Here is a 26,914-nt window from a genome sequence, read left to right as displayed (position 1 = left end):
AGCAGGGTGTGGTCCCTACAGCAGGGTATGTGTTCCCTACAGCAGGGTGTGTGTGTGTGTTACCTACAGCAGGGTGTGTGTGTTCCCTACAGCAGAGTGTGTTCCCTACAGCAGGGTGTGTGTGTGTGTTACCTACAGCAGGGTGTGTGTGTTCCCTACAGCAGGGTGTGTGTTACCTACAGCAGGGTGTGTGTTCCCTACAGCAGGGTGTGTGTACCCTATAGCAGGGTGTGTGTTACCTACAGCAGGGTGTGTGTTACCTACAGCAGGGTGTGTGTTACCTATAGCAGGGTGTGTGTTACCTGCAGCAGGGTGTGTGTGTGTTACCTACAGCAGGGTGTGTGTGTTACCTATAGCAGGGTGTGTGTGTTACCTATAGCAGGGTGTGTGTGTTACCTGCAGCAGGGTGTGTGTGTTACCTGCAGCAGGGTGTGTGTGTGTTACCTACAGCAGGGTGTGTGTGTTCCCTACAGCAGGGTGTGTATGTGTTCCCTACAGCAGGGTGTGTGTGTTACCTATAGCAGGGTGTGTGTGTGTCCCCTACAGCAGGGTGTGTATGTGTTCCCTACAGCAGGGTGTGTGTGTTACCTATAGCAGGGTGTGTGTGTGTCCCCTACAGCAGGGTGTGTATGTGTTCCCTACAGCAGGGTGTGTATGTGTTCCCTACAGCAGGGTGTGTGTGTGTGTGTTACCTGCAGCAGGGTGTGTGTGTGTGTGTGTGTTACCTATAGCAGGGTGTGTGTGTGTTCCCTACAGCAGGGTGTGTGTTCCCTACAGCAGGGTGTGTATGTGTTCCCTATAGCAGGGTGTGTGTGTTACCTACAGCAGGGTGTGTTCCCTACAGCAGGGTGTGTTACCTATAGCAGGGTGTGTGTGTTACCTACAGCAGGGTGTGTGTTACCTATAGCAGGGTGTGTGTGTTACCTACAGCAGGGTGTGTGTGTTACCTACAGCAGGGTGTGTGTTACCTACAGCAGGGTGTGTTACCTATAGCAGGGTGTGTGTGTGTGTGTGTGTGTTCCCTACAGCAGGGTGTGTTCCCTACAGCAGGGTGTGTGTTACCTACAGCAGGGTGTGTGTGTGTGTTACCTACAGCAGGGTGTGTTACCTATAGCAGGGTGTGTTACCTATAGCAGGGGTGTGTGTGTGTGTGTTTGTTACCTGCAGCAGGGTGTGTGTTACCTATAGCAGGGTGTGTGTTACCTATAGCAGGGTGTGTGTGTGTGTGTGTGTGTGTTACCTGCAGCAGGGTGTGTGTTCCCTACAGCAGGGTGTGTTACCTATAGCAGGGTGTGTGTGTGTGTGTTACCTGCAGCAGGGTGTGTGTTACCTGCAGCAGGGTGTGTGTTACCTATAGCAGGGTGTGTGTGTTACCTATAGCAGGGTGTGTGTGTGTGTGTGTGTTACCTGCAGCAGGGCATGTAGGTGTTTGTTCTCAGAGGTGAGATGATCATTCTCTGTGTTAGCGCTCAGCACCAGTCCGTCCCGCTCCTCCACTTCCTGTTGCAATGCATGCTGGTCCTCTTCCCGGGCCATCCGCGTTATCTCCAGAGCCTTCTGAAGGACACACACTTTCTGCTGCAGCTCTGACACATGGATAGACACACACACACACACACACACACACACACACACACACAGCATTGATACAGACATTCACACCATCATCATCGTCATCAATCAATACACACTCAAATACTCAACATCAATCTATAGTGCTGAGTGACTAAGACATATATTTTATTTTTCTGGTAATTCATTGACTGACGTCGGTTCAATTACTTGAATTTCATTTAGCTCTGTGTTTTTATGTGTGCCCAACGTGCCGTTTCTCTCGAGAGAAAACATGTCCAGAATTATGTGAGACGCTGGACTGAAGGGAGTTGTTGTTTTCATTAAGCAAATATTCAACCTAGTTCAGGGCAGAAACGTGGTCATTAACTACAATGCCCATAATCCATTGAGGCAGTTTATGGGCGGGGGGGCTAAAGGCTAAAGACAGATCAGAGAGGAAGAGGCGAAGCGAGAGGTTTCACTCTCCCCAAAATCTGTCCAAAATCTGTCCAATGCGTTTCTATGGGATTCATTTTGGGCTCCCATTGGAGACATGAGCATCTTGTCAATATATACAGATCTCTGGTTGGATCCACTTTTACCCCTGTTATGTTAGATACACTCAGACCAGATATACCATCTAACAACAAGAGAGAGGGATCCACTGTTATGTTAGATACACACAGACCAGATATACCATCTAACAACAAGAGAGAGGGATCCACTGTTATGTTAGATACACACAGACCAGATATACCATCTAACAACAAGATGATTACTCCAGACAGGCGATTACTACTTACCCATGAGTTGTTCATTCTGACTGCAGAGAGCAGCCATGTTTTCCTGGAGGTTACTTCTCTCAACTCCAGCCTCCTTCCTGGCTAAAGCCATATCATACTCAAGAGTCTGTCTCTGTGCCTCTCCTCTCTCCACTGCTGCTCTCAGCCTGGCCACCTGGCCCTCTAGAGAGGATACCTGGAGGGGAAGGGTGGAGGAACGTTGGGTGATATGACTGGCAGACGGTCCCAGTTGGCTCCCTACCCGTTTCAATGTGTATCAAACGAGAGGTTCACACGGGGGTCGTCGTAATAAATCCCACCAGCACTCAGGGCTGGAAATTAACACCTATTACAACAGACACGTTTTTTTTGTGTGTGTTAGCCGTGAGCTGAATCATTCTAGCTGACTATTCTGGAAAATGTCTGGGCACCGACAAGAGCAAAGAAACAGAGGACCACCATGTCGATTTGCGAAGCTGAGCTCACCGAGCAGCCTGCTAACCCAACCACCGAAGTTGAGGAACCAAGCAGCAAGGTGACTACCTCATGAAGCTGGTTGAGAGAATGTCAAGAGTGTGAAAAACTGGCATCAAAGCGAAGGGTCTGCTACTTTGAAGAATCTAAAATATATTTTTATTTATTTAACACTTTCTTTGGTTACTAAATGATTCCATACGTGTTATTTCATCGTTTTGATGTCTTCACTATTATTCTACAATGTAGAAAATAGTAAAAAATAAAGACAGACCCTGGAATGAGTCGGTGTGTCCAAACGTTTGACTGGTGCTGTACGTAGCAGTGTAATTGTGTTGTATTGCGTAGTTGTTATAGAGTAGTATTGATATTGTGTTGTATTGTGTAGTTATTATAGAGTAGTATTGATATTGTGTTGTATTGTGCAGTTATTATAGAGTAGTATTGATATTGTGTTGTATTGTGTAGTTATTATAGAGTAGTATTGATATTGTGTTGTATTGTGTAGTTATTATAGAGTAGTATTGATATTGTGTTGTATTGTGTAGTTATTATAGAGTAGTATTGATATTGTGTTGTATTGTGTAGTTATTATAGAGTAGTATTGATATTGTGTTGTATTGTGTAGTTATTATAGAGTAGTATTGATATTGTGTTGTATTGTGTAGTTATTATAGAGTAGTATTGATATTGTGTTGTATTGTGTAGTTATTATACAGTAGTATTAATATTGTGTTGTATTGTGTAGTTATTATACAGTAGTATTAATATTGTGTTATAAATGTAAGGGTAGGTCTACAGTACCTGTTCATTGTGTTTGGAGGTTAGTTCCAGCTTGTCTCTCTCCAGCTGGTTGACCCTCCATCGTAGCTCCTCGGGCCCCCGCGGTTCCTGTCCAACACCCCCCAGCCTGTCCCCCTCCTCTTCCCTGGAGCGCTGTTGCTGACGCTCAGCCTGCAGAGCACAGATTATCTCCTTCAGTCTGAAACACAGAGAAATTACAGTTAGAATTGCATTTATCTGTGTGTAAACATCTAGGTTATTGGCATGCATCTGTAACTATGAACATTAAATGTGTTGACTTTACACAACTGTCTATCTATGTATTCAATTATCTCAAAAAAATAACTATTATATTTACATTTAAATCATATTTTGTCCTCTTAGATCATTTTAAAAGGCTAGATCTACCGGTCGATAAAAGGTTCCTCGGTACCTGTTGATCTCATCCTCGCAGCACTTGGCTGCAGTAGCCGCTGATCGGGGGTGTGAGGCCCGCAGGGAGGGCTTGGACTGCCCACTGTCCTTCCGTCTGGGTCGGTCATGATACCGCAGCCGCTCCGAAGTGACTGCCGCCGGTCTTTCCGTTGGCATAATGTCAGGTCAGAGAGGATACTCTGTCCAGATTTACAGATTCTAGTCTGTTGTCCCCTGAAAGTGTATATTACACAGCCAATAATGCAAATATTTGATTAGCTAAAAGCCTATTTTGTAACCTTGGAAACACAATGATGTTTTGTTTACCTTACAAGTGAAGGCGATGAGCTAAACTAGCCAGCTACTAACTTACTAGTTAACGTTAACTAAATAGATCACACTAGTATGAGAATATCTAGTTCGCAGGTTAAAAAATAAATAAAAATAACGAAGTATTGAAGCAAAGAGGATAGACATTGGTTGGCAAACTATATCGGATAGCTCCTTCTCTGGCTTGACAGTAAACCCGCTGACAGTTTGTCTGCTCGTCAGAAACCCTTGAGATAACCGAGTTAAACGTTACGTTGCTTAGTTAACGTTGCCTTGCCAGCAAGACCGCTCTGCCCGAAACAAGACGGTCGATAGTCGAGATCGGTTCAAATAAGTACATTTTAGACAACAAAAATGAAAGAACTACTGAAATGACAATAATGTTTTAGACTTTATACAACCCGGTGGCGATGAAGTAACAAACAAGTAGAGTACGTTTAAAGAGGATCTTACAAATGTTTGTCTCGATATCCGTTGTGAATTTGACGCCATCTTTGCCGTTTGTTTTCGTACGTCACTTCCCTCTTCCCTTCTAGCCCTCCGATTGGCTGAACAGGCCCTCTGATGCGATAAAGGGGTTTGTAAACAATACAAATGTTGACGATGTTTTATTTTTGTTTATTTATTATTTGTTTGTTTCATAAGAATAACATATATTTGTAGTTGATGTCTTATATTTATTTGCTATTGTGTTGTAATTTGAAATTGGAATAAAAAAATAATAATTATGAAGGAGGAATCGAGACATGGATGAGTAAAGCAATGTTTTATTTATGTTTATTTCACCTTTATTTAACCAGGTAGGCTAGTTGAGAACACCTTTATTTAACCAGGTAGGCTAGTTGAGAACATGTTCTCATTTACAACTGAGACCTGGCCAAGACAAAGCAAAGCAGTGCGACACAAACAACAACACAGAGTTACACATGGAATAAACACACATATAGTCAACAACACAATAGAAAAAGTCTATATACAGTGTGTGCAAATGAGGTAGGATAAGAGAGGTAAGGCAATAAATAGGCCATAGTGGCGAAGTAATTAGCAATTTAACACTGGAGTGATAGATGTGCAGAAGATGAATGTGCAAGTAGAGATACTTGGGTGAGAAGGAGCAAAAATAAATAACAGTATGGGAATGAGGTAGATAATGGGCTGTGTATAGGTGCTGTGATCTGTGAGCTGCTCTAACAGCTCGTGCTTAAAGCTTGTGAGGGAGATATGAAAACTTGAAGGAAATGCGACCAAAGAGGAATTGGCTTTGACCGTTGAAATATACCTGCTGGAGCGCGTGCTACGGGTGGGTGCTGGTTTAGGTTTAGAAACTCTGTGAGTAAAGTTTCATTTAATCTCCAGCTCTGGCTAAAATGTTCAACTGGTATGCATTCGTTTTATAGTTAACGCTATGTCCTTTCTACTGGCATGCCCTCCTGGTACGGCCGCCATAATGGCTAGAATGGAACCATGTCAAGTTAACGTGAGCTTTGACTTCGTAGTAGGTTAGGATAATTAACGCAGCAGGTTATGAGAATTGACGTAGCAGGTTATGAGAATTAGGGTTAGTTTAGAGAAAGGGTTAGGGTTAGCTGAAATGCAATTAACAACAACTTTTGACGTTCATTTGAGATGGATACCGACTAGCCATGACCCAGTCCAGCGGAGGGCGGGAGTGAGACCTGTGTGAAGCTAGCAACATATTGAAGTATGGCCCACAATGCAATTTACAAGTCTAATAAATCTACATATTTCAACAGATGTATACTGTTTTGTGTCAAATTAATTATTGTATTTTAAAATATATATATTTCTAACAACATTCCAAACTATTTTAGAATGAATTCGTCCAAATGTGTCATGATTCCACTATTTGTATGCGTTTTTGAATCGATTTCAAGGTGGAAACTTTTATTTTGAAGTCGAACCACATATTTCCCCGGTTGTTTGTTATTGTAGCTAACTTCACACTGAGTTACATTCAATTCCTGCTGCGAGTCACAGGCACACGCCTTTACAACTCGGGGCCACTTGTTTTCTGGTAAGACATTTTAACAATACGCATGCATATTATTTTTATTATTTTGTAACTAGACTGTCTAGCTACAATGCATTATTGTGTGTCAAAGTTATCAATCTAACAACGGAGAAAAGATACAACGGAGTTCCGTTTTCAATGACTCGGCGTGCTAGTTATAATAGATAGCCTCGTTGTAAACATGATCTAATATATAGCAAAACGACGCGAAAGAATCAAGCACATTTATGAGCTCCGAGCTATGAAACGTGTCAGTCTACGAGGGTGTAATATGAAGGCAGCCACATAAACATGTTATTGACTGACCATTGCATAGCTTCGTTGTTCTCGCTAACTGGTGGAGGGAGGGAAGGGTGTTTGTTTGGCTGGTGGATCGTGTTCTCACTTTGCGACAAATGGCGCCCAAGCCTCCCAATACTCTGAGTGTCAATGAGTACGCTTACATGCACACGACAATGCAATTATTTTGGGCAGTCAGATTGATGTAATAGTTAGTTAACGTTTACATGCTTTGCCAGAACGTTTTTTTCCCCCTAGTAATCCTGCTTTAAATGGACAGATGCGTGCATCTGAAATCAGGCCACTTAAATGGGACTTTTGATAAATGTAGAAAATCGCCAATCAAAATAAACGTAATACCAAAGTGACTTATGTTTTGAGAAGTGTATTTGATAATGAGTCCGGACGTAGACTGAACACGAATATAAAGGCAGCATGTAAAGTGTTGGTCCCATGTTTCATGAGCTGAAATAGAAGATTCCAGACATTTTCTATATTTTCTTTTCTACAAAAAGCTTATTACTATGAAATTTTGCACAAATTTGTTTACATCCCTGTCAGTGAGCATTTCTCCTTTGCCAAGATAATCCATCCACCCGGTGTGGCTTATAAGGAAGCCGATTAATAGGCATAATCATTACATAGGTGCACCTTGTGCTGGTGTAACCATGACTAGTTACTTAGCAAGGTGCGCGCTAATAGTGTTTTCAATCGGTGACGTCACTCACTCTGAGACCTTGAAGTAGTGGTTCTCCTTGCTCTGCAAGGGACTTTTGTGGAGCGATGGGTAACAACGCTTCGTGGGTGACTGTTGTTGATGTGTGCAGAGGGTCCCTGGTTCACGCCCAGGTAGGGGCGGGGCGAGGAGAGGGACGGAAGCTAAACTGTTATGCTGGGGACAGTAATGGGCCACTCTAAAATATGAATTTTTGTCACAATGCATTGTCACATGTCTCAAGTTGAGGGAGTGTGCAATTGGCATGCTGATTGCAAGAATGTCCAACAGAGCTGTTGCCAGATAATTTAATGATCATTTCTCTACTATTCTCTAAGTTGTTCTCCTCCACTCGTGTTTAGCGCTGTGTCTGTCCTGTCAGCTGATCTCTATCGGGGCGACCTTTATCTCCCTCCTCTCCACAGTATGAGAAGGAGTGCTGCAGCAGGATGCCAGGCAAGGCAGCAGATGGGTTCCAACCAGGGGACTTGGTCTTCGCCAAGATGAGGGGCTTCCCCCATTGGCCGGCCAGGGTGAGTCTAACACACACACACACACACACACCGACTGTCTGCTGATGCCCTGTGTAGTTGACAAACCTTTTGTATTTGACCACGTTTTACTAGTTATGATTTTGTCTCGTTACTGCAAATCCCCAACGGGCTCAGGAGAGGAAGATGGTTGAGACAGACGATAGTGTCTGTTTCTCCTACAGATAGATAAACAGTGTCTGTGTTTCTCCTACAGATAGTAGTGTCTGTCCCACAGATGGATGTTGTCTCCTACAGATGGAGATCCCACAGATGGAGTAGTGTTTGTTTCTCCTACTACAGATGGAGATACAGATGGATAAACAGTGTCAGATGATTTCTCCTACAGATAGATAAACAGTGTCTGTCCTACAGATGTTTCTCCTACAGATGGATAAACAGTGTCTGTCCTACAGATGATTTCTGTCCTACAGATGGATAGATAAACAGTGTCTGTCCTACAGATGGATTTCTCCTACAGATACAGATGGATAAACAGTGTCTGTCCTACAGATGGATGGTAGTGTCTGTCCTACAGATGGATGGTAGTGTCTGTCCTACAGATGGATAACAGGTAGTGTCTGTCCTACAGATGGATGGTAGTGTCTGTCCTACAGATGGATGGTAGTGTCTGTCCTACAGATGGATGGTAGTGTCTGTCCTACAGATGGATGGTAGTGTCTGTCCTACAGATGGATGGTAGTGTCTGTCCCACAGATGGATGGTAGTGTCTGTCCCACAGATGGATGGTAGTGTCTGTCCCACAGATGGATGGTAGTGTCTGTCCTACAGATGGATGGTAGTGTCTGTCCTACAGATGGATGGTAGTGTCTGTCCTACAGATGGATGGTAGTGTCTGTCCTACAGATGGATGGTAGTGTCTGTCCTACAGATGGATGGTAGTGTCTGTCCTACAGATGGATGGTAGTGTCTGTCCTACAGATGGATGGTAGTGTCTGTCCTACAGATGGATGTCTGTAGTGTTTGTCCTACAGATGGATAAACAGTGTCTGTGTTTGTCCTACAGATGGATAAACAGTGTCTGTGTTTGTCCTACAGATGGATAAACAGATGGATGGTAGTGTCTGTCCTACTGTGTTTGTCCTACAGATGGATGGATGGAGTGTTTGTCCTACAGATGGATAAACAGTGTCTGTGTTTGTCCTACAGATGGATAAATAGTCTGTCTGTGTTTGTCCTACAGATGGATGGATAAATAGTGTGTCCTACAGATGGATGTGTTTGTCCTACAGATGGATAAACAGTGTCTGTGTTTGTCCTACAGATGGATAAACAGTGTCTGTGTTTGTCCTACAGATGGATAAACAGTGTCTGTGTTTCTGTCCTACAGATGGATGGATGGTAGTGTCTGTCCTACAGTGATTTGTCCTACAGATGGATAAACACAGATGGATAAACAGTGTCTGTGTTTGTCCTACAGATGGATAAACAGTGTCTGTGTTTGTCCTACAGATGGATAAACAGTGTCTGTGTTTGTCCTACAGATGGATAAACAGTGTCTGTGTTTGTCCTACAGATGGATAAACAGTGTCTGTGTTTGTCCTACAGATGGATAAACAGTGTGTCTGATGGATTTGTCTGTCCTACAGATGGATAAACAGTGTCTGTGTTTCTGTCCTACAGATGGATAAACAGTGTCTGTGTTTCTGTCCTACAGATGGATAAACAGTGTCTGTGTTTGTCCTACAGATGGATAAACAGTGTCTGTGTTTGTCCTACAGATGGATAAACAGTGTCTGTGTTTGTCCTACAGATGGATAAACAGTGTCTGTGTTTGTCCTACAGATGGATAAACAGTGTCTGTGTTTGTCCTACAGATGGATAAACAGTGTCTGTGTTTGTCCTACAGAGATCTGTGTTTGTCCTACAGATGGATAAACAGTGTCTGTGTTTGTGATGGAGTGTCTGTGTTTGTCCTCAGATGGAAGAAGATAAAAGGTTCCAGTGTTTTTTTCTTTGGAACTCACCAGACGTAAAGTATGGAGTGTCTGTGTTTGAGGCTTCCTTCCTGTCCTTTCCTTCCTGTCCTGTTTCCTTCCTATCCTTCCTTCCCTATCCTTCCTTCCAGACCACAGCTGATTTACTGATGCAGCTTTTTTAAACGTTTTATTTAAGTTTTATTTAACTGGGCAAGTCGGTTAAGAACAAATTCTTATTTTCAATAAATAAAATATAAATATAGGACAAAACACACATCACATAAAAGAGATCGAAAACAACAACATAGCAAGGCAGCAGCACAACATGGCAGCAACACAACCTAACAGCAACACGGTAGCAGCACAACATGGTAGCAGCACAAAACATGGTAAAAACATTATTTGGCCCAGACAACAGCACAAAGGTTAAGAAGGTAGAGACCACAATACATTACACAAAGCAGCCACAGCAGTCAGTAAGATGACTGAGTCTTTGAATGAAGAGATGGAACGGTCCCGTTTGAGTGTTTGATAGTCGTGAACTGAAAAGACGAGCGACCCAGGGATGGGAATATGTTTTAATAGTTACTCCAATAACATAATTATTTATTATTATTAATGATCATTGTTATTATTATTATTTGTAATCATTATTGTTATTAATCATTGTTATTATTAATTTAAAAATAAATAAACAGCATTTATCAATATTTATTATTATCGTTATGAATTATTTATTATCATTATTTATCATTGTTATTTATTATTGTCTCATTATTAATTATCATTGTTTAAAAAAACATTATTTATTATTATTCTCATATTATGATTTATTATCATTATTATAATTTATCATGATTATTACATGCTAGTCGTCTCCAATTGGAAGTGTTGATTGGTTTAGTACTGACTGTGTCTGATAGAGGACCAGAATGGGGATTCGATGGTTTCTGTCATTCTGTTCTTGTTTGTGGACCGAGTAGAGGAAGGCTTCCTTCCTGTCCTCCTTTCCTTCCCTGTCTTCTTCTTCTTCTGTCGTTCCCAGAGCATCCATACCCACTGAAAATATAGTGACCTACGTAGGGAACAAGGGCAGATATGGGAAAGGAGTGCGCATTAGAGGTTTCACAGAGGGAATGTGGGAGATAGAGAACACTCTAGAGTATGCAGTAAACAGAAGGTGAGGAGGACACACACACACACTCTCTCTCTCTTTCTCACACTCTCTCTCTTTCTCACACTCTTTCTCACACTCTCTTTCTCTCTCTCTCTTTCTCTCTCTCTTTCTCACTCTTTCTCTCTTTCTTTCTCTCTTTCTCACTCTCTTTCTCACACTCTCTTTCTCTCTCTTTTCTCTCTCTCTTTCTCACTCTTTCTCTCTTTCTCACACTCTCTTTCTCACACTCTCTTTCTCACTCTCTCTTTCTCTCTCTCTCTTTCTCTTTCTCTCTTTCTCACTTCTCTTTCTCACACTCTCTTTCTCACACTCTTTCTCACACTCTCTTTCTCACACTCTCTTTCTCACACTCTCTTTCTCACACACTCTCTTTCTCTCTTTCTCACACTCTCTCTCTCTCTCTTTCTCTCTCTCTCTCTTTTCTCTCTCTCTTTCTCTCTTCTCTCTCTTTCTCTTTCTCTCTCTTCTCTCACTCTCTCTCTTTCTCACACTCTCTCTCTTTTCTCACACTCTCTTTCTCTCACTCTCTCTCTCTTTCTCTCACTCTCTCTCTCTCTTTCTCACACTCTCTCTCTTTCTCACACTCTCTCTCTTTCTCACACTCTCTCTCACACTCTCTCTCTTTCTCTCTCTCTTTCTCACTCTCTTTCTCACACTCTCTCTCACACTCTCTCTCTCACACTCTCTCTCTCTTTCTCACACTCTCTCTCTCACACTCTCTCTCTTTCTCTCACACTCTCTCTCTTTCTCTCACACTCTCTCTCACACTCTCTCTCTCACACTCTCTCTCTCACACTCTCTCTCTCTCACTCTCTCTCTCACACTCTCTCACTCTCTTTCTCACACTCTCTCACTCTCTCTCTCACACTCTCTCTCTCACACTCTCTCTCTCACTCTCTCACACTCTCTTCTCTCTCTTTCTCACACTCTTTCTCACACTCTCTCTTTCTCACACTCTCTTTCTCACACTCTCTCTCTCTTTTCACTCTCTTTCTCACACTCTCTCTCTCACTCTCTCTCACACTCTCTCACTCTCTTTCTCACACTCTCTCTCACTCTTTCTCACACTCTCTCTCTCTCACACTCTCTCTCACACTCTCTCTCACACTCTCTCTCACACTCTCTCACACTCTCTCTCACACTCTCTCTCACACTCTCTCTCACACTCTCTCTCACACTCTCTCTCACACTCTCTCTCACACTCTTTCTCACACTCTCTCTCTCTCTTTCTCACACTCTCTCTCTCTCTCTCACACTCTCTCTCTCTTTCTCACACTCTCTCTCACACTCTCTCTCTCTTTCTCACACCTCTCTCTATGTAGTGAATTGGAATGTCTCTCTCTCTCTCAGCTCAGTCTCTGTTTTTCTGTCTGAAACAGGTGGGTGTTACCCCAGCTAAAAAAGAGCTCTCTCTCTCAGCTCAGTCTCTGTTTCTCTGTCTGAAACAGGTGGGTGTTACCCCAGCTAAAAAAGAGCTCTCTCTCAGCTCAGTCTCTGTTTCTCTGTCTGAAACAGGTGGGTGTTACCCCAGCTGTTTCTCTGTTTCTCTGTCTGAAACAGGTGGGTGTTACCCCAGCTAAAAAGAGCAAGTGGAAAAGCCAGACCCGTCCAAGACATGTGCACCGGTCAAAGTGAGTCAACGGTCCGGCTGTGATACAGACAGTAGCTATATAATAGTAGAAAATAATTTATATAATATATATATATTTTTAAACTTCAACTTACAGAGATGTCCACCTCCCTTAAACAGGCCCCTAAAACACAAGCAAAGACTATCAAGGCAGTGATGGCCCCGGGAAACAAGGCGTTACCGGGAAACAAGGCGTTACCGGGAAACAAGGCGTTACCGGGAAACAGAAAAACATCTGCCGACGGTCGACAGAGAACCGACACGCCGGCCAACACAAGAGCTGAGAAAAGGAAAAAGGTATGGGGGGGAACGCACCAATGTTTCTGAACTTAACATTTATCTGTCGAACATAGAAGTATAAAAGATTTTTAATTACCAGTGTATAAACGTGTTTATAAATCGATTTAAAGACGAATAACCTCTGCTATTCGTGTCATTAGATCGGAATGCATTCTTCCCAGGACGAGCCTGTCCAAGGGCACAAGACAGCCCCGGCCAGTTCAGCTGTAATCCCACCAGGTAAAGAACATTGCCACTATCTGTCAGCCATTTTGTATCAGTCATATCAATGTGGTGTCATGGGACAGGCATTCTAAAATGGCCGCCCTGTTTTGGTCTCCACAGCCAGCAAGAAGACTAGATTGACGGAGGAGAAAAGCTCGTCCACTCAAAAGAGCGAGAAGACCACAGAAGAGAGAAAAAACAGGAGGAGAGTAGAGGGAGGAAGAGGAAAAAGGATGACGAGGGAGAGAAGATAAAGGAAGTTGGTGTTGAAGAGGGAAAGATTGAAGTCAGGAAGATGAGGAAGGTGGAAAGTTTAGAAACAGACAAACAAGTAATCCACAAGGAAGAGGTTAAGAAGGGGGACGAAGAGGAGGAGGGTGGGGTAGCAGTGAAGGGGAACGAAGAGGAGGGTGGGGTAGCAGTGAAGGTGAACGAGGAGGCTGGGTTAGCAGTGAAGGGGAACGAAGAGGAGAGTGGGGTAGCAGTGAAGGGGAACGAAGAGGAGGAGGCTGGGGTAGCAGTGAAGGGGATCGAAGAGGAGGAGGCTGGGGTAGCAGTGAAGGGGATCGAAGAGGAGGAGGCTGGGGTAGCAGTGAAGGGGAACGAAGAGGAGGAGGCTGGGGTAGCAGTGAAGGGGAACGAAGAGGAGGAGGCTGGGGTAGCAGTGAAGGGGAACGAAGAGGAGGAGGCTGGGGTAGCAGTGAAGGGGAACGAAGAGGAGGAGGCTGGGGTAGCAGTGAAGGGGAACGAAGAGGAGGAGGCTGGGGTAGCAGTGAAGGGGATCGAAGAGGAGGAGGCTGGGGTAGCAGTGAAGGGGAACGAAGAGGAGGAGGCTGGGGTAGCAGTGAAGGGGAACGAAGAGGAGGAGACCGATACTGTCACAGAGATCAGTCCTGGTCAGGATGAAGAGTGAGTGCTCTCTGACAGGTCCCAAATGGCCCCCTATTCCCTACAGCATTGTCACCATACTAGAATGTTGACCCTAATATCAGGGGTATTACAATACTGATACAGTCACGATATTTGATAGGAAAATGATACCCGATACCACGGCAACAAAAGATGGCATATTAGACAAAGTCCCAGAATGGCACTGGATCCACTGGACAGGTAAACTCAGCTCCTGTTCAATCCCGTTGGCCATCTTGAATTCAATATCACTGGACAGGTAAACTCAGCTCCTGCTCTATCTGGCCATCTTGAATTCAATATCATGGACAGGTCTCAGCTCCTGCTCCATCTTGAATTCAATATCACTGGACAGGTAAAACTCAGCTCCTGCTCTGTCGTTGGCCATCTTGAATTCAATATCACTGGACAGGTAAACTCAGCTCCTGCTCTATCGTTGCCATCTTGAATTCAATATCACTGGACAGGTAAACTCAGCTCCTGCTCTATCGTTGGCCATCTTGAATTCAATATCACTGGACAGGTAAACTCAGCTCCTGCTCTATCGTTGGCCATCTTGAATTCAATATCACTGGACAGGTAAACTCAGCTCCTGCTCTATCGTTGGCCATCTTGAATTCAATATCACTGGACAGGTAAACTCAGCTCCTGCTCAATCGTTGGCCATCTTGAATTCAATATCACTGGACAGGTAAACTCAGCTCCTGCTCTATCGTTGGCCATCTTGAATTCAATATCACTGGACAGGTAAACTCAGCTCCTGCTCTATCGTTGGCCATCTTGAATTCAATATCACTGGACAGGTAAACTCAGCTCCTGCTCTATCGTTGGCCATCTTGAATTCAATATCACTGGACAGGTAAACTCAGCTCCTGCTCTATCGTTGGCCATCTTGAATTCAATATCACTGGACAGGTAAACTCAGCTCCTGCTCTATCGTTGGCCATCTTGAATTCAATATCACTGGACAGGTAAACTCAGCTCCTGCTTATCGTTGGCCATCTTGAATTCAATATTGGACAGGTAAACAGCTCCTGTTCAATCGTTGGCCATCTTGAATTCAATATCACTGGACAGGTAAACTCAGCTCCTGTTAAATGCCATCTTGAATTCAATATCACTGGACAGGTAAACTGCTCCTGTTCAATCGTTGGCCATCTTGAATTTATTTAAACTGAGCTCCTGAATCGTTGGCCATCTTGAAAAATATCACTGGACAGGTAAACTCAGCTCTGGATGCACAAATAACTGGACTTATGTCTTTCTTGTTTGTTCAATATCACTGGACAGGTAAGAATCAGCTTCTTCCCAATCAGGCCATCTTGTTATATCACTGGACAGGTAAACTCAGCTCCTGCTCTGATTAAACATCTTGAATTCATTCACTGGACAGGTAAACCTAGTGCTCTGTTGGCCATCTTGAATTCAATATCACTGGACAGGTAAAATGCTCCTGCTTTTGTCCCATCTTGAATTCAATATCACTGGACAGGTAAATGTCTCCTGCTCTGTCGTTGGCCATCTTGAATTCAATATCACTGGTAAACTCAGCTCCTGACTTCAGGAATGTCCACTGGACAGAGTTGCTCCTGCTCATCGTTGGCCATCTTGAATTCAATATCACTGGACAGGTAAACTCAGCTCCTGCTCAATACCGTTGGCCATCTTGAATTCAATATCACTGGACAGGTAAACTCAGCTCCTGCTCTATCGTTGGCCATCTTGAATTCAATATCACTGGACAGGTAAACTCAGCTCCTGCTCTATGCCATGAATTCAATATCACTGGACAGGTAAACTCAGCTCCTGTTTGTTGGCCACTTGAATTCAATATCACTGGACAGGTAAACTCAGCTCCTGCTCTATCGTTGGCCATCTTGAATTCAATATCACTGGGCAGGTAAACTCAGCTCCTGTTCAGATCAACAAATCACTGGACAGGTAAACTCAGCTCCTTTATCGATGGCCATCTTGAATTCAATATCACTGGACAGGTAAACTCAGCTCCTGTTATCGTTGGCCATCTTGATCCTGAGGCTCCTTTATCGTTGCGAATTCATCCACCGACATCACCTCATGTTTCAGTGGCCATCTTGAATTCAATATCACTGGCCCCATGCTCCTGCTCAAGGATCTTGAATTCAATATCACTGGAAGCTAAAATCAGCTCCTGTTCTTCCATGGCCTGCATACTCACAGAATGTCACCAATTGAGCATGTTCACTGGGGATGCTCTGGCTCGACGTGTACAACAGCGTGTTCCAGTTCCTGCCAACTTTCAATATCAGACATTAAAGAGGAGTTGGACAACATTCAATAACAGGCCATAATCATAAACAGCCTAAATCAACTGAACAAAAAATATAAATGCAACATGTAAAAAGTGTTGGTCCCAGATGCTGAAATAAAAATATCCCTGAAAACTTCTGGATGCACAAAAAATGTCTTTCTTGTTTGTTTACATCCCTGTTAGTGAGAGATACTGACTGTGTTATACCAAGAAGCTGATTCCACACCAGATACTGGGGACAATGGCTACTCTTAAAATGTCAGTTTTGTCCCACAACACAAGACAGATGTCTCGAGTTGTGGGAGTTTGCAGATCCTTCAGGAATGTCCACCAGAGTTGTTGCCAAATAATTTAATGTTCATTTCTCTACCATAAGCCGCTCCAATACGTTTTGATGAACGTCCACCGGCCTTATAACCCAGACCACTGTATGATGTCGTGTGGGCGGCGGCTAGCAGTGAGTGGGTTAGTGGAGCTCCAACATGATGCTGACAGACTCCCAGGCTAGCAGTGAGTGAGTTACGGAGATCCTGAGGTGGAGCGGTTCATCCACCGCCATCACCTCATGTTTCAGTATGATAATGCAGCCCATGTCGCCAGGCTACACATTGAGTGAAAATGGAGTTCTTCCATGGATGCATACTCACCAGACATGTCACCAATTGAGCAGTTTGGGAGTTGGTGGAGCTAACAGCGTGTTCCAGTTCCTGCCAGACTCCCAGCCATTGAAGTGAGTTAGTTGGAGCATTCCAAGGCCATAATGCAGCCTGATCAACTCTATGTGAAGCAGTGTGTCACGCTGCATGAGGCAAATGGTGGTCACACATGATGTTTTCAGATCCACACCAGATACTGACTGGGTTGTCTGATCCACACCAGATACTGACTGGGTTGTCTGATACACACTGACTGGGTTGTCTGAGCCCAGATACTGACAGGCTGATCCACAGCAGATACTGAGTTGTCTGATCCACACAGATACTGACTGGGTTGTCTGATCCACACCAGATACTGACCCAGTTGTCTGATCCACACCAGATACTGAGTTGTCTGATCCAACATGATGCAGCCCAGACTCCCAGGCTAGCAGGTAGCAGTGAGTTAGTGGAGCTAACATGATGCAACAGACTCCCAGGCTAGCAGTGAGTTAGTGGAGCTAACATGATGCAGCCCAGACTCCCAGGCTAGCAGTGAGTTAGTGGAGCTAACATGATGCAGCCCAGACTCCCAGGCTAGCAGTGAGTTAGTGGAGCTAACATGATGCAGTCCAGACTCCCAGTACAGGCTAGCAGTGAGTTAGTGGAGCTAACATGATAGAGCCCAGGCTAGCAGTGAGTTAGTGGAGCTAACATGATGCAGTCCAGACTCCCCAGGCTAGCAGTGAGTTAGTGGAGCTATCATGATACAGCCCAGACTCCCAGGCTAGCAGGGAGTTAGTGGAGCTATCATGATACAGCCCAGACTCCCAGGCTAGCAGGGAGTTAGTGGAGCTAACATGATGCAGTCCAGACTCCCAGGCTAGCAGTGAGTTAGTGGAGCTAACATGATAGCCCAGCCCAGGCTAGCAGTGAGTTAGTGGAGCTAACATGATGCAGTCCAGACTCCCAGTACAGGCTAGCAGTGAGTTAGTGGAGCTAACATGATACAGCCCAGGCTAGCAGGGAGTTAGTGGAACTAACATGATGCAGCCCAGACTCCCAGGCTAGCAGTGAGTTAGTGGAGCTATCATGATACAGCCCAGACTCCCAGGCTAGCAGTGAGTGAGTTAGTGGAGCTAACATGATACAGCCCAGACTCCCAGGCTAGCAGTGGGAGTTAGTGGAGCTATCATGATACAGCCCAGACTCCCAGGCTAGCAGTGAGTTAGTGGAGCTATCATGATACAGCCCAGACTCCCAGGCTAGCAGTGAGTTAGTGGAGCTAACATGATACAGCCCAGACTCCCAGCAGTGAGTGAGTTAGTGGAGCTAACATGATACAGCCCAGACTCCCAGGCTAGCAGTGAGTGAGTTAGTGGAGCTAACATGATGCAGCCCAGACTCCCAGGCTAGCAGTGAGTTAGTGGAGCTAACATGATGCAGCCCAGACTCCCAGGCTAGCAGTGAGTTAGTGGAGCTAACATGATGCAGCCCAGACTCCCAGGCTAGCAGTGAGTTAGTGGAGCTAACATGATGCAGCCCAGACTCCCAGGCTAGCAGTGAGTTAGTGGAGCTAACATGATGCAGCCCAGACTCCCAGGCTAGCAGTGAGTTAGTGGAGCTAACATGATGCAGTCCAGACTCCCAGGCTAGCAGTGAGTTAGTGGAGCTAACATGATACAGTCCAGACTCCCAGGCTAGCAGTGAGTTAGTGGAGCTAACATGATGCAGTCCAGACTCTCAGTACAGGCTAGCAGTGAGTTAGTGGAGCTAACATGATGCAGTCCAGACTCCCAGGCTAGCAGTGAGTTAGTGGAGCTAACATGATGCAGTCCAGACTCCCAGTACAGGCTAGCAGTGAGTTAGTGGAGCTAACATGATGCAGCCCAGACTCCCAGGCTAGCAGTGAGTTAGTAGAGCTAACATGATGCAGTCCAGACTCCCAGTACAGCTAGCAGTGAGTTAGTGGAGCTAACATGATGCAGTCCAGACTCCCAGTACAGGCTAGCAGTGAGTTAGTGGAGCTAACATACAGCCCAGACTCCCAGGCTAGCAGTGAGTGAGTTAGTGGAGCTAACATGATACAGCCCAGACTCCCAGGCTAGCAGTGAGTGAGTTAGTGGAGCTAACATGATGCAGCCCAGACTCCCAGGCTAGCAGTGAGTGAGTTAGTGGAGCTAACATGATGCAACCCAGACTCCCAGGCTAGCAGTGAGTTAGTGGAGCTAACATGATACAGCCCAGACTCCCAGGCTAGCAGTGAGTTAGTGGAGCTAACATGATACAGCCCAGACTCCCAGGCTAGCAGTGAGTTAGTGGAGCTAACATGATGCAGCCCAGACTCCCAGGCTAGCAGTGAGTTAGTGGAGCTAACATGATGCAGCCCAGACTCCTAGTACAGGCTAGCAGTGAGTTAGTGGAGCTAACATGATGCAGCCCAGGCTCCCAGGCTAGCAGTGAGTTAGTGGAGCTAACATGATGCAGCCCAGACTCCCAGGCTAGCAGTGAGTTAGTGGAACTAACATGATACAGCCCAGCCTCCCCAGGCTAGCAGTGAGTTAGTGGAGGTAACATGATGCAGTCCAGACTCCCAGTACAGGCTAGCAGTGAGTTAGTGGAGCTAACATGATACAGCCCAGGCTAGCAGGGAGTTAGTGGAGCAGACAGGGTGCAGGCTATAAGAGGTCGGCTATGCTGATATACAGGCTTGATCTTTGAGACACTTTTGGCAGAAGTACCGAAAGTAACACAAATTTTAGTAGCGAACCGTTTTTCATGTTCTAGTGTGGAAGTACAGAAGTTTGGGTACACCGTGCAACACTCGTTCTCTATCTATCCCTACTTTTAACTATATAGAGTGTCGTTTGAAATGCAGACCAGGCCAACTGTCCAATATTAGTGAAGATTGATAGTGATGTAATATCCTGTTAGTGAAATCACATCCTGTGTGTGTGTGCAGCGTCGGCGGCGTCTGGCGGCCAGGAGAGAGAGTGTCCTGAAGTCTCTACAAGGACTTCTCACGAGAAGGAAGGGCCTGAGAAGACAGAGCTTTAAACCTACACGGACCCCGTGAGCACTCACCTCGTGACTACACACACTCACCTCGTGACTACACACACTCACCTCGTGACTACACACACTCACCTCGTGACTACACTGCTCTGAAATAATCTACTCCCCCCCTTTCATCAGGAAAAATGGAGCTGGAGGGAAGAAAGCTGAAGAGAAGAAGAGTAGAAAGACAGGCGGGCAGAAAAGGGACAGAAAAACAGCGAGTAAGACAGCAGGCGGAAAGACAGCAGGCGGAAAGACAGCAGAAAGACACAGGCGGCAAGACAGCAGGCGGCAAGACAGCAGGCAGCAAGACAGCGGCAAGACAGCAGGCGACAAGACAGCAGGCAGCAAGACAGCAGGCAGCAAGACAGCAGGCGACAAGACAGCAGGCAGCAAGACAGCAGGCGACAAGACAGCAGGCAGCAAGACAGCAGGCGACAAGACAGCAGGCAGCAAGACAGCAGGCGACAAGACAGCAGGCAGCAAGACAGCAGGCGACAAGACAACAGGCAGCAAGACAGCAGGCGACAAGACAACAGGCAGCAAGACAGCAGGCGACAAGACAACAGGCAGCAAGACAGCAGGCGACAAGACAACAGGCAGCAAGACAGCAGGCGACAAGACAGCAGGCAGCAAGACAGCAGGCGACAAGACAACAGGCAGCAAGACAGCAGGCGACAAGACAGCAGGCAGCAAGACAGCAGGCGACAAGACAGCAGGCAGCAAGACAGCAGGCAGCAAGACAGCAGGCGACAAGACAGCAGGCAGCAAGACAGCAGGCAGCAAGACAGCAGGCGACAAGACAACAGGCGGCAAGACAGCAGGCGGCAAGACAGCAGGCGGCAAGACAGCAGGCGGCAAGACAGCAGGCGGCAAGACAGCAGGCAGCAAGACAACAGGCGACAAGACAGCAGGCAGCAAGACAGCAGGCAACAAGACAACAGGCGGAAAGGCAACGGACAGGAAGAAAACAGAAGTAAAAAAATTGGAAGGCAAAAAAACTGAATGTAAGAAACCTGAACAAAAGATGGAGAAGAAAGTGGAGAGCAAGAAATCAGCGGAGGCTAAGAAGCCCGACTCGACCCGGGCGGCGGCTACGAAGCCCGACTCGACCCGGGCGGAGGCTACGAAGCCCGACTCGACCCGGGCGGAGGCTACGAAGTCCGAAGCCAAGAAACTGGAGACAGAAAAGGAAGGAGGCGACAGGAGGAGGAGCCTAAATCACCTCAGTGAGTACAGGAATGAATAACCCGTCTGTCCTACCTGTCTGCCCTGTACCTGTCTTATCTACCTGTCTGCCCTGTACCTGTCTTATCTACCTGGCTGCCCTGTACCCGTCTGTCCTACCTGTCTGCCCTGTACCTGTCTTTTATCTACCTGGCTGCCCTGTACCTGTCTTTTATCTACCTGGCTGCCCTGTACCTGTCTTATCTACCTGTCTGCCCTGTACCTGTCTGCCCTGTAACTGTCTTATCTACCTGTCTGCCCTGTACCTGTCTTTTATCTACCTGTCTGCCCTGTACCTGTCTTTTATCTACCTGGCTGCCCTGTACCCGTCTGTCCTACCTGTCTGCCCTGTACCTGTCTTTTATCTACCTGGCTGCCCTGTACCTGTCTTTTATCTACCTGGCTGCCCTGTACCTGTCTGCCCTGTAACTGTCTTATCTACCTGTCTGCCCTGTAACTGTCTTTTATCTACCAGTCTACCTGTCTGCCCTGTAACTGTCTTTTATCTACCTGGCTGCCCTGTACCTGTCATAACTAACCATTGGTTGTCTTGTCTGTGCCAGGAGAGGTGTACCAGGGGACGGCCAGAAAACAGACAGCTTGTCTAAGCTACATACCACTAAAGAATCTTTCAGTCTAACGGACTCCACCCTGCACCGTATACACGGAGACATACGCATCTCTCTGAAGACGGACAACCCTGTGAGTCACGCGCACAACCTTTGATCTATTTGAGAAGTCTAACCGTTTACCCCCATCTGATAGTCCTGAACCAACTCACTATGGTCTATATAACGTCTCTCTTTCTCACCGTCTCGCTCTTTGTCTCTGTGTGTCTCTGTTTGTCTCTCAGGACATTAGTAAGTGTCTGACAGCGCTGGACCAACTCAGTATGGTCTATGTAACATCACAACACGTCCAGAGACATAGTGAACTCATCACTACGCTCAGAAAGGTACGACTGCTATCATCAACATCCACTCAAACACCTGACTTAGTGCTTTCGGAAAGTACCCAGACCCCTTTGTTACGTTATGGATTAAACATGTTCCTCGGCAATCTACACACAATACCCCATAATGACAAAGCAAAAAATCTGTTTTTAGAATTTTTGCAAATTTATTACAAATTCAAAGTCTTCAGACTCCTCTATTTGGGGAGTTTCTTCTATTCTTCTCTGCAGATCCTCTCAAGCTCTGTCAGGTTGGATGGGGAGCATCGCTGCACAGCTATTTTCAGGTCTCTCCAGAGATGTTCGATCGGGTTCAAGTCGGGCCTCTGGCGCGGCCACTCAATGACATTCAGAGACTTGTCCTGAAGCCACTCCTGCATTGTCTTGGCTGTGTGCTTAAGGTCTTTGTCCTGTTGGAAGGTGAACCTTCGCCCCAGTCTGAGGTCCTGAGCGCTCTGGAGCAGGTTTTCATCCAGGATCTCTCTATACTTTGCTCTGTTAATCTTTCCCTCGATCCTGACTAGTCTCCCAGTCCCTGCCGCTGAAAAACATCCCCACAGCATGATGCTGCCTCCACCAGGCTTCACCGTAGGGATGGTGCCAGGTTTCCTCTAGACGTGAAGCTTGGCGTTCAGGACCAAGTGTTCAAACTTGGTTTCATCAGACCAGAGAATCTTCTTTCTCATGTTCTGAGAGTCTTTAGGTGCCTTTTGGCAAACTCCAAGCGGGCTGTCATGTGCCTTTTACTGATGAGTGGCTTCCGTCTGGCCACTCTACCATAAAGGCCTGTTTGGTGGAGTGCTGCAGAGATGGTTGTCCTTCTGGAAGGTTCTCCCATCTCCACAGAGGAACTCTGGAGCTCTGTCGGAGTGACCATCAGGTTCTTGGTCACCTCCCTGACCAAAGCCCTTCTCCCCTGATTGCTCAGTTTGGCCGGGCATCCAGCTCTAGGAAGAGTCTTGGTGGTTCCAAACTTCTTCCATTTAAGAATGATGGAGGCCACTGTGTTCTTGGACCTTCAGTTCTGCAGAAATGTTTTGGTACCCTTCCCCAGATCTGCGCCTCGACACAATCCTGTCTTTGAGCTCTAAAAACAATTACTTCGACCTCATGGTTTTGTTTTTGCTCTGATATGCACCTGTCAACTGTGGGACTTTATATAGACAGGTGTGTGACTTTCCAAATCATGTCCAATCAATTGAATTTACCACAGGTGGACTCCAATCAAGTTGTAGAAACATCTCAAGGATGATCAGTGGAAACAGGATGCACCTGAGCTCAATGTCGAGTCTCACAGCAAAGGGTCTGAATACTTATGTAAATAAGGTTTTTCTGTTTTACTTTTAAGACATTTTCAAAAATGTCTAAACCAGTTTTCGCTTTGTCATTATGGAGTATCGTGTGAAGCTTGAAGAAAATGTTTTAAGTAATCAATTTTGGAATAAGGCCAGAATTTAACTAAATGTTGAAAAAGTCTAGGGATCTGAACACTTTCCGAACAGCGCCAGGCACACAGCTGACGTACAGAACCGGGCACACAGCTGACGTACAGAACCGGGCACACAGCTGACGTACAGAACCGGGCACACAGCTGACGTACAGAACCGGGCACACAGCTGACGTACAGAACCGGGCACACAGCTGACGTACAGAACCGGGCACACAGCTGACGTACAGAACCGGGCACACAGCTGACGTACAGAACCGGGCACACAGCTGACGTACAGAACCGGGCACACAGCTGACGTACAGAACCGGGCACACAGCTGACGTACAGAACCGGGCACACAGCTGACGTACAGAACCGGGCACACAGCTGACGTACAGAACCGGGCACACAGCTGACGTACAGAACCGGGCACACAGCTGACGTACAGAACCGGGCACACAGCTGACGTACAGAACCGGGCACACAGCTGACGTACAGAACCGCGCACAGAATCTGACGTACAGAACCGGGCACACAGCTGACGTACAGAACCGGGCACACAGCTGACGTACAGAACCAGTCAAAAGTTTTAGAACACCTACTCATTCCAGGGTTTTTCTTTATTTTGACTTTTCTACATTGTAGAATAATAGTGAAGACACAGTACAAATAAAAGGCCCCTTGAATGAGTAGACTGGTTCTGTACATCCAATAACTACACACACACACACACCTGACAGATACATAACCACACACACACCTGACCACAACTGTGCTTGCAGTAACCAGGAGCTGATGGACAGAACCAGGCACACAGCTGCGCACAGAACCAGGACGTGATGGACAAGGCATCGATGCTCTACAACGCATTCCATTGGAACGACAAGGATAACGTCATCAGCCCCGAGTTCCTCCGCTCGCTCCTGGAGGAGAAAGAGCGGGAGGAGGAGGAGAGGGTGGAGAGATGGAGGGAGAAACAGAAGAGGAGAGGAGAGGTGCTGCAGGAGGTTCGCAGGAGAATGAGTCAACTGGAGGAGAGGAGGGAGGAGAGAAGGGGGTCGTGACTGAGAAGAAGGAAGAGGTGCCAGAGGGTGGGAGCTCCAACTCCAATAACCTCATCCTGAGCTCCACTGTGAGAAACGGAGCAGCGTGACGTTGCCCCGAGACTCTGATCTTGGTGCAGGTTACAAGACCACTAATGGTTGAAGGTTAGTATTTGGGGAGGAAAAACTGATTCTAGATCTGTACCCGTCAGGGGGTGACAGAACAATGGAACATACCAACTCAGAATCAGAGGGGGTGAACACGGAACATACCAGCTGTCCAACTGGGGTTATGTTTCTTAACCCTGTCTTGTCCAATCAGAGTATTTGGACAACCCCCTCACCCATATTCATTGGTGCACACCGTTTCAAAAACATTGCAGACGTTTTGCAATGGAAAAGGACAACGACTGTTTTTATTTTAATTACATTTATTTTGACAAGTTCACATTGTTAGGTCTTCTAGTGAAAGACACAGTTTTACTAAAGAAAACTCACCTGGGGGTGTTATTCTGAGTAGAATGTCCAAACTTTAGGACTGGTCGGGTGTTTTCCTAAAGACAGACTCACCTGGGGGTGTTATTCTAGTGAATAGGGCACGGGTGTTTTCCTAAAGACAGACTCACCTGGGGGTGTTATTCTAGTGAATAGGGCTCTGGGTGTTTTCCAACACACAGACTCACAACTGGGTGTGTTTCCTAGAATAGGGCTCGGGTGTTTTCCTAAAGACAGACTCACCTGGGGGTGTTATTCTAGTGAATAGGGCTCGGTGTTTTCCTAAAGACAGACTCACCTGGGGGTGTTATTCTAGTGAATAGGGCATTCGGGTGTTTTCCTAAAGACAGACTCACCGTTCTAGTGAATAGGGCTCGGGTGTTTTCCTAAAGACAGACTCACCTGGGGAGGTTGTTCTAGTGAATAGGGCGGTGTTTTCCTAAAGACAGACTCACCTGGGGGTGGTATTCTAGTGAATAGGGCTCGGGTGTTTTCCTAAAGACAGACTCACCTGGGGGTGAGTATTCTAGTGAATAGGGCTCAGGTGTTTTCCTAAAGACAGACTCACCTGGGGGGTGTTGTTCTAGTGAATAGGGCTCGGGTGTTTTCCTAAAGACAGACTCAGGGGGGTGTTGTTCTAGTGAATAGGGCTGGGTGTTTTCCTAAAGACAGACTCACCTGGGGGTGTTATTCTAGTGAATAGGGCTCGGGTGTTTTCCTAAAGACAGACTCACCTGGGGGTGATTCTTGGTGCAGGTTGGGGGTGTTATTCTAGTGAATAGGGTGTTTTCCTAAAGACAGACTCACCTGGGGGTGTTATTCTAGTGAATAGGTCGGGTGTTTTCCTAAGGACAGAACCTGGGGGTGTTATTCTAGTGAATCGGGTGTTTTCCTAAAGACAGACTCACCTGGGGGTGTTATTCTAGTGAATAATGGTGTTTTCCTAAAGACAGACTCACCTGGGGGTGTTGTTCTAGTGAATAGGGCTCGGGTGTTTTCCTAAAGACAGACTCACCTGGGGGTGTTATTCTAGTGAATAGGGCTCGGGTGTTTTCCTAAAGACAGACTCACCTGGGGGTGTTATTCTAGTGAATAGGGCACGGGTGTTTTCCTAAAGACAGACTCACCTGGGGGTGTTATTCTAGTGAATAGGGCTCGGGTGTTTTCCTAAAGACAGACTCACCTGGGGGTTTTATTCTAGTGAATAGGGCTCGGGTGTTTTCCTAAAGACAGACTCACCTGGGGGGTGTTATTCTAGTGAATAGGGCTCGGGTGTTTTCCTAAAGACAGACTCACCTGGGGGGTGTTATTCTAGTGAATAGGGCTCGGGTGTTTTCCTAAAGACAGACTCACCTGGGGGGTGTTGTTCTAGTGAATAGGGCTCGGGTGTTTTCCTAAAGACAGACTCACCTGGGGGGTGATATTCTAGTGAATAGGGCTCGGGTGTTTTCCTAAAGACAGACTCACCTGGGGGGTGTTATTCTAGTGAATAGGGCTCGGGTGTTTTCCTAAAGACAGACTCACCTGGGGGTGTTGTTCTAGTGAATAGGGCTCTGGGGGTGTTTTCCTAAAGACAGACTCACCTGGGGGTGTTGTTCTAGTGAATAGGGCTACGGGTGTTTTCCTAAAGACAGACTCACCTGGGGGGGTGTTGTTCTAGTGAATAGGGCTCGGGTGTTTTCCTAAAGACAGACTCACCTGGGGGTGTTATTCTAGTGAATAGGGCTCGGGTG

The 26,914-nt window shown here is 46.1% G+C and overlaps 2 protein-coding genes across 2 annotated transcripts in view; one reads left to right on the top strand and one right to left on the bottom strand.

Moving 5' to 3' along the window:
- LOC135511227 (coiled-coil domain-containing protein 171-like) overlaps positions 1–4,871 on the bottom strand; it is a 5,628-nt gene extending 757 nt beyond the window's left edge. Inside the window, exons 1-5 of the mRNA XM_064932855.1 lie at positions 4,791–4,871; positions 4,027–4,241; positions 3,615–3,792; positions 2,358–2,532; positions 1,408–1,586 (exon numbers count right to left, since the gene is read on the bottom strand). Coding sequence (XP_064788927.1) covers positions 1,408–1,586; positions 2,358–2,532; positions 3,615–3,792; positions 4,027–4,184 — 690 coding nt within the window. The 5' untranslated portion in view covers positions 4,185–4,241; positions 4,791–4,871. The remainder of the gene's footprint in view (positions 1–1,407; positions 1,587–2,357; positions 2,533–3,614; positions 3,793–4,026; positions 4,242–4,790) is intronic.
- Positions 4,872–9,849: 4,978 nt separating this feature from the next.
- Positions 9,850–14,057, top strand: LOC135511226 (uncharacterized). Its single transcript, XM_064932854.1, has 6 exons — positions 9,850–9,886; positions 10,879–11,013; positions 12,571–12,641; positions 12,761–12,937; positions 13,081–13,159; positions 13,265–14,057. The coding sequence occupies exon 6, from the start codon at positions 13,440–13,442 to the stop codon at positions 14,055–14,057; it is 618 nt and encodes a 205-aa protein (XP_064788926.1). The 5' UTR covers positions 9,850–9,886; positions 10,879–11,013; positions 12,571–12,641; positions 12,761–12,937; positions 13,081–13,159; positions 13,265–13,439.
- The last annotated feature ends 12,857 nt before the right edge of the window (positions 14,058–26,914 follow it).

This window comes from Oncorhynchus masou, chromosome 23 (genome assembly GCF_036934945.1).
Source record: "Oncorhynchus masou masou isolate Uvic2021 chromosome 23, UVic_Omas_1.1, whole genome shotgun sequence".
NCBI classification, from domain to species: Eukaryota; Metazoa; Chordata; class Actinopteri; order Salmoniformes; family Salmonidae; genus Oncorhynchus; species Oncorhynchus masou.
This window is presented reverse-complemented; position numbering and strand designations above follow the sequence as displayed.

What these genes read in the sequence shown, in the direction of transcription:
- LOC135511226 (XM_064932854.1), top strand. Translation starts at nt 13,440, where the DNA reads ATGAGGAAGGTGGAAAGTTTAGAAACAGACAAACAAGTAATCCACAAG.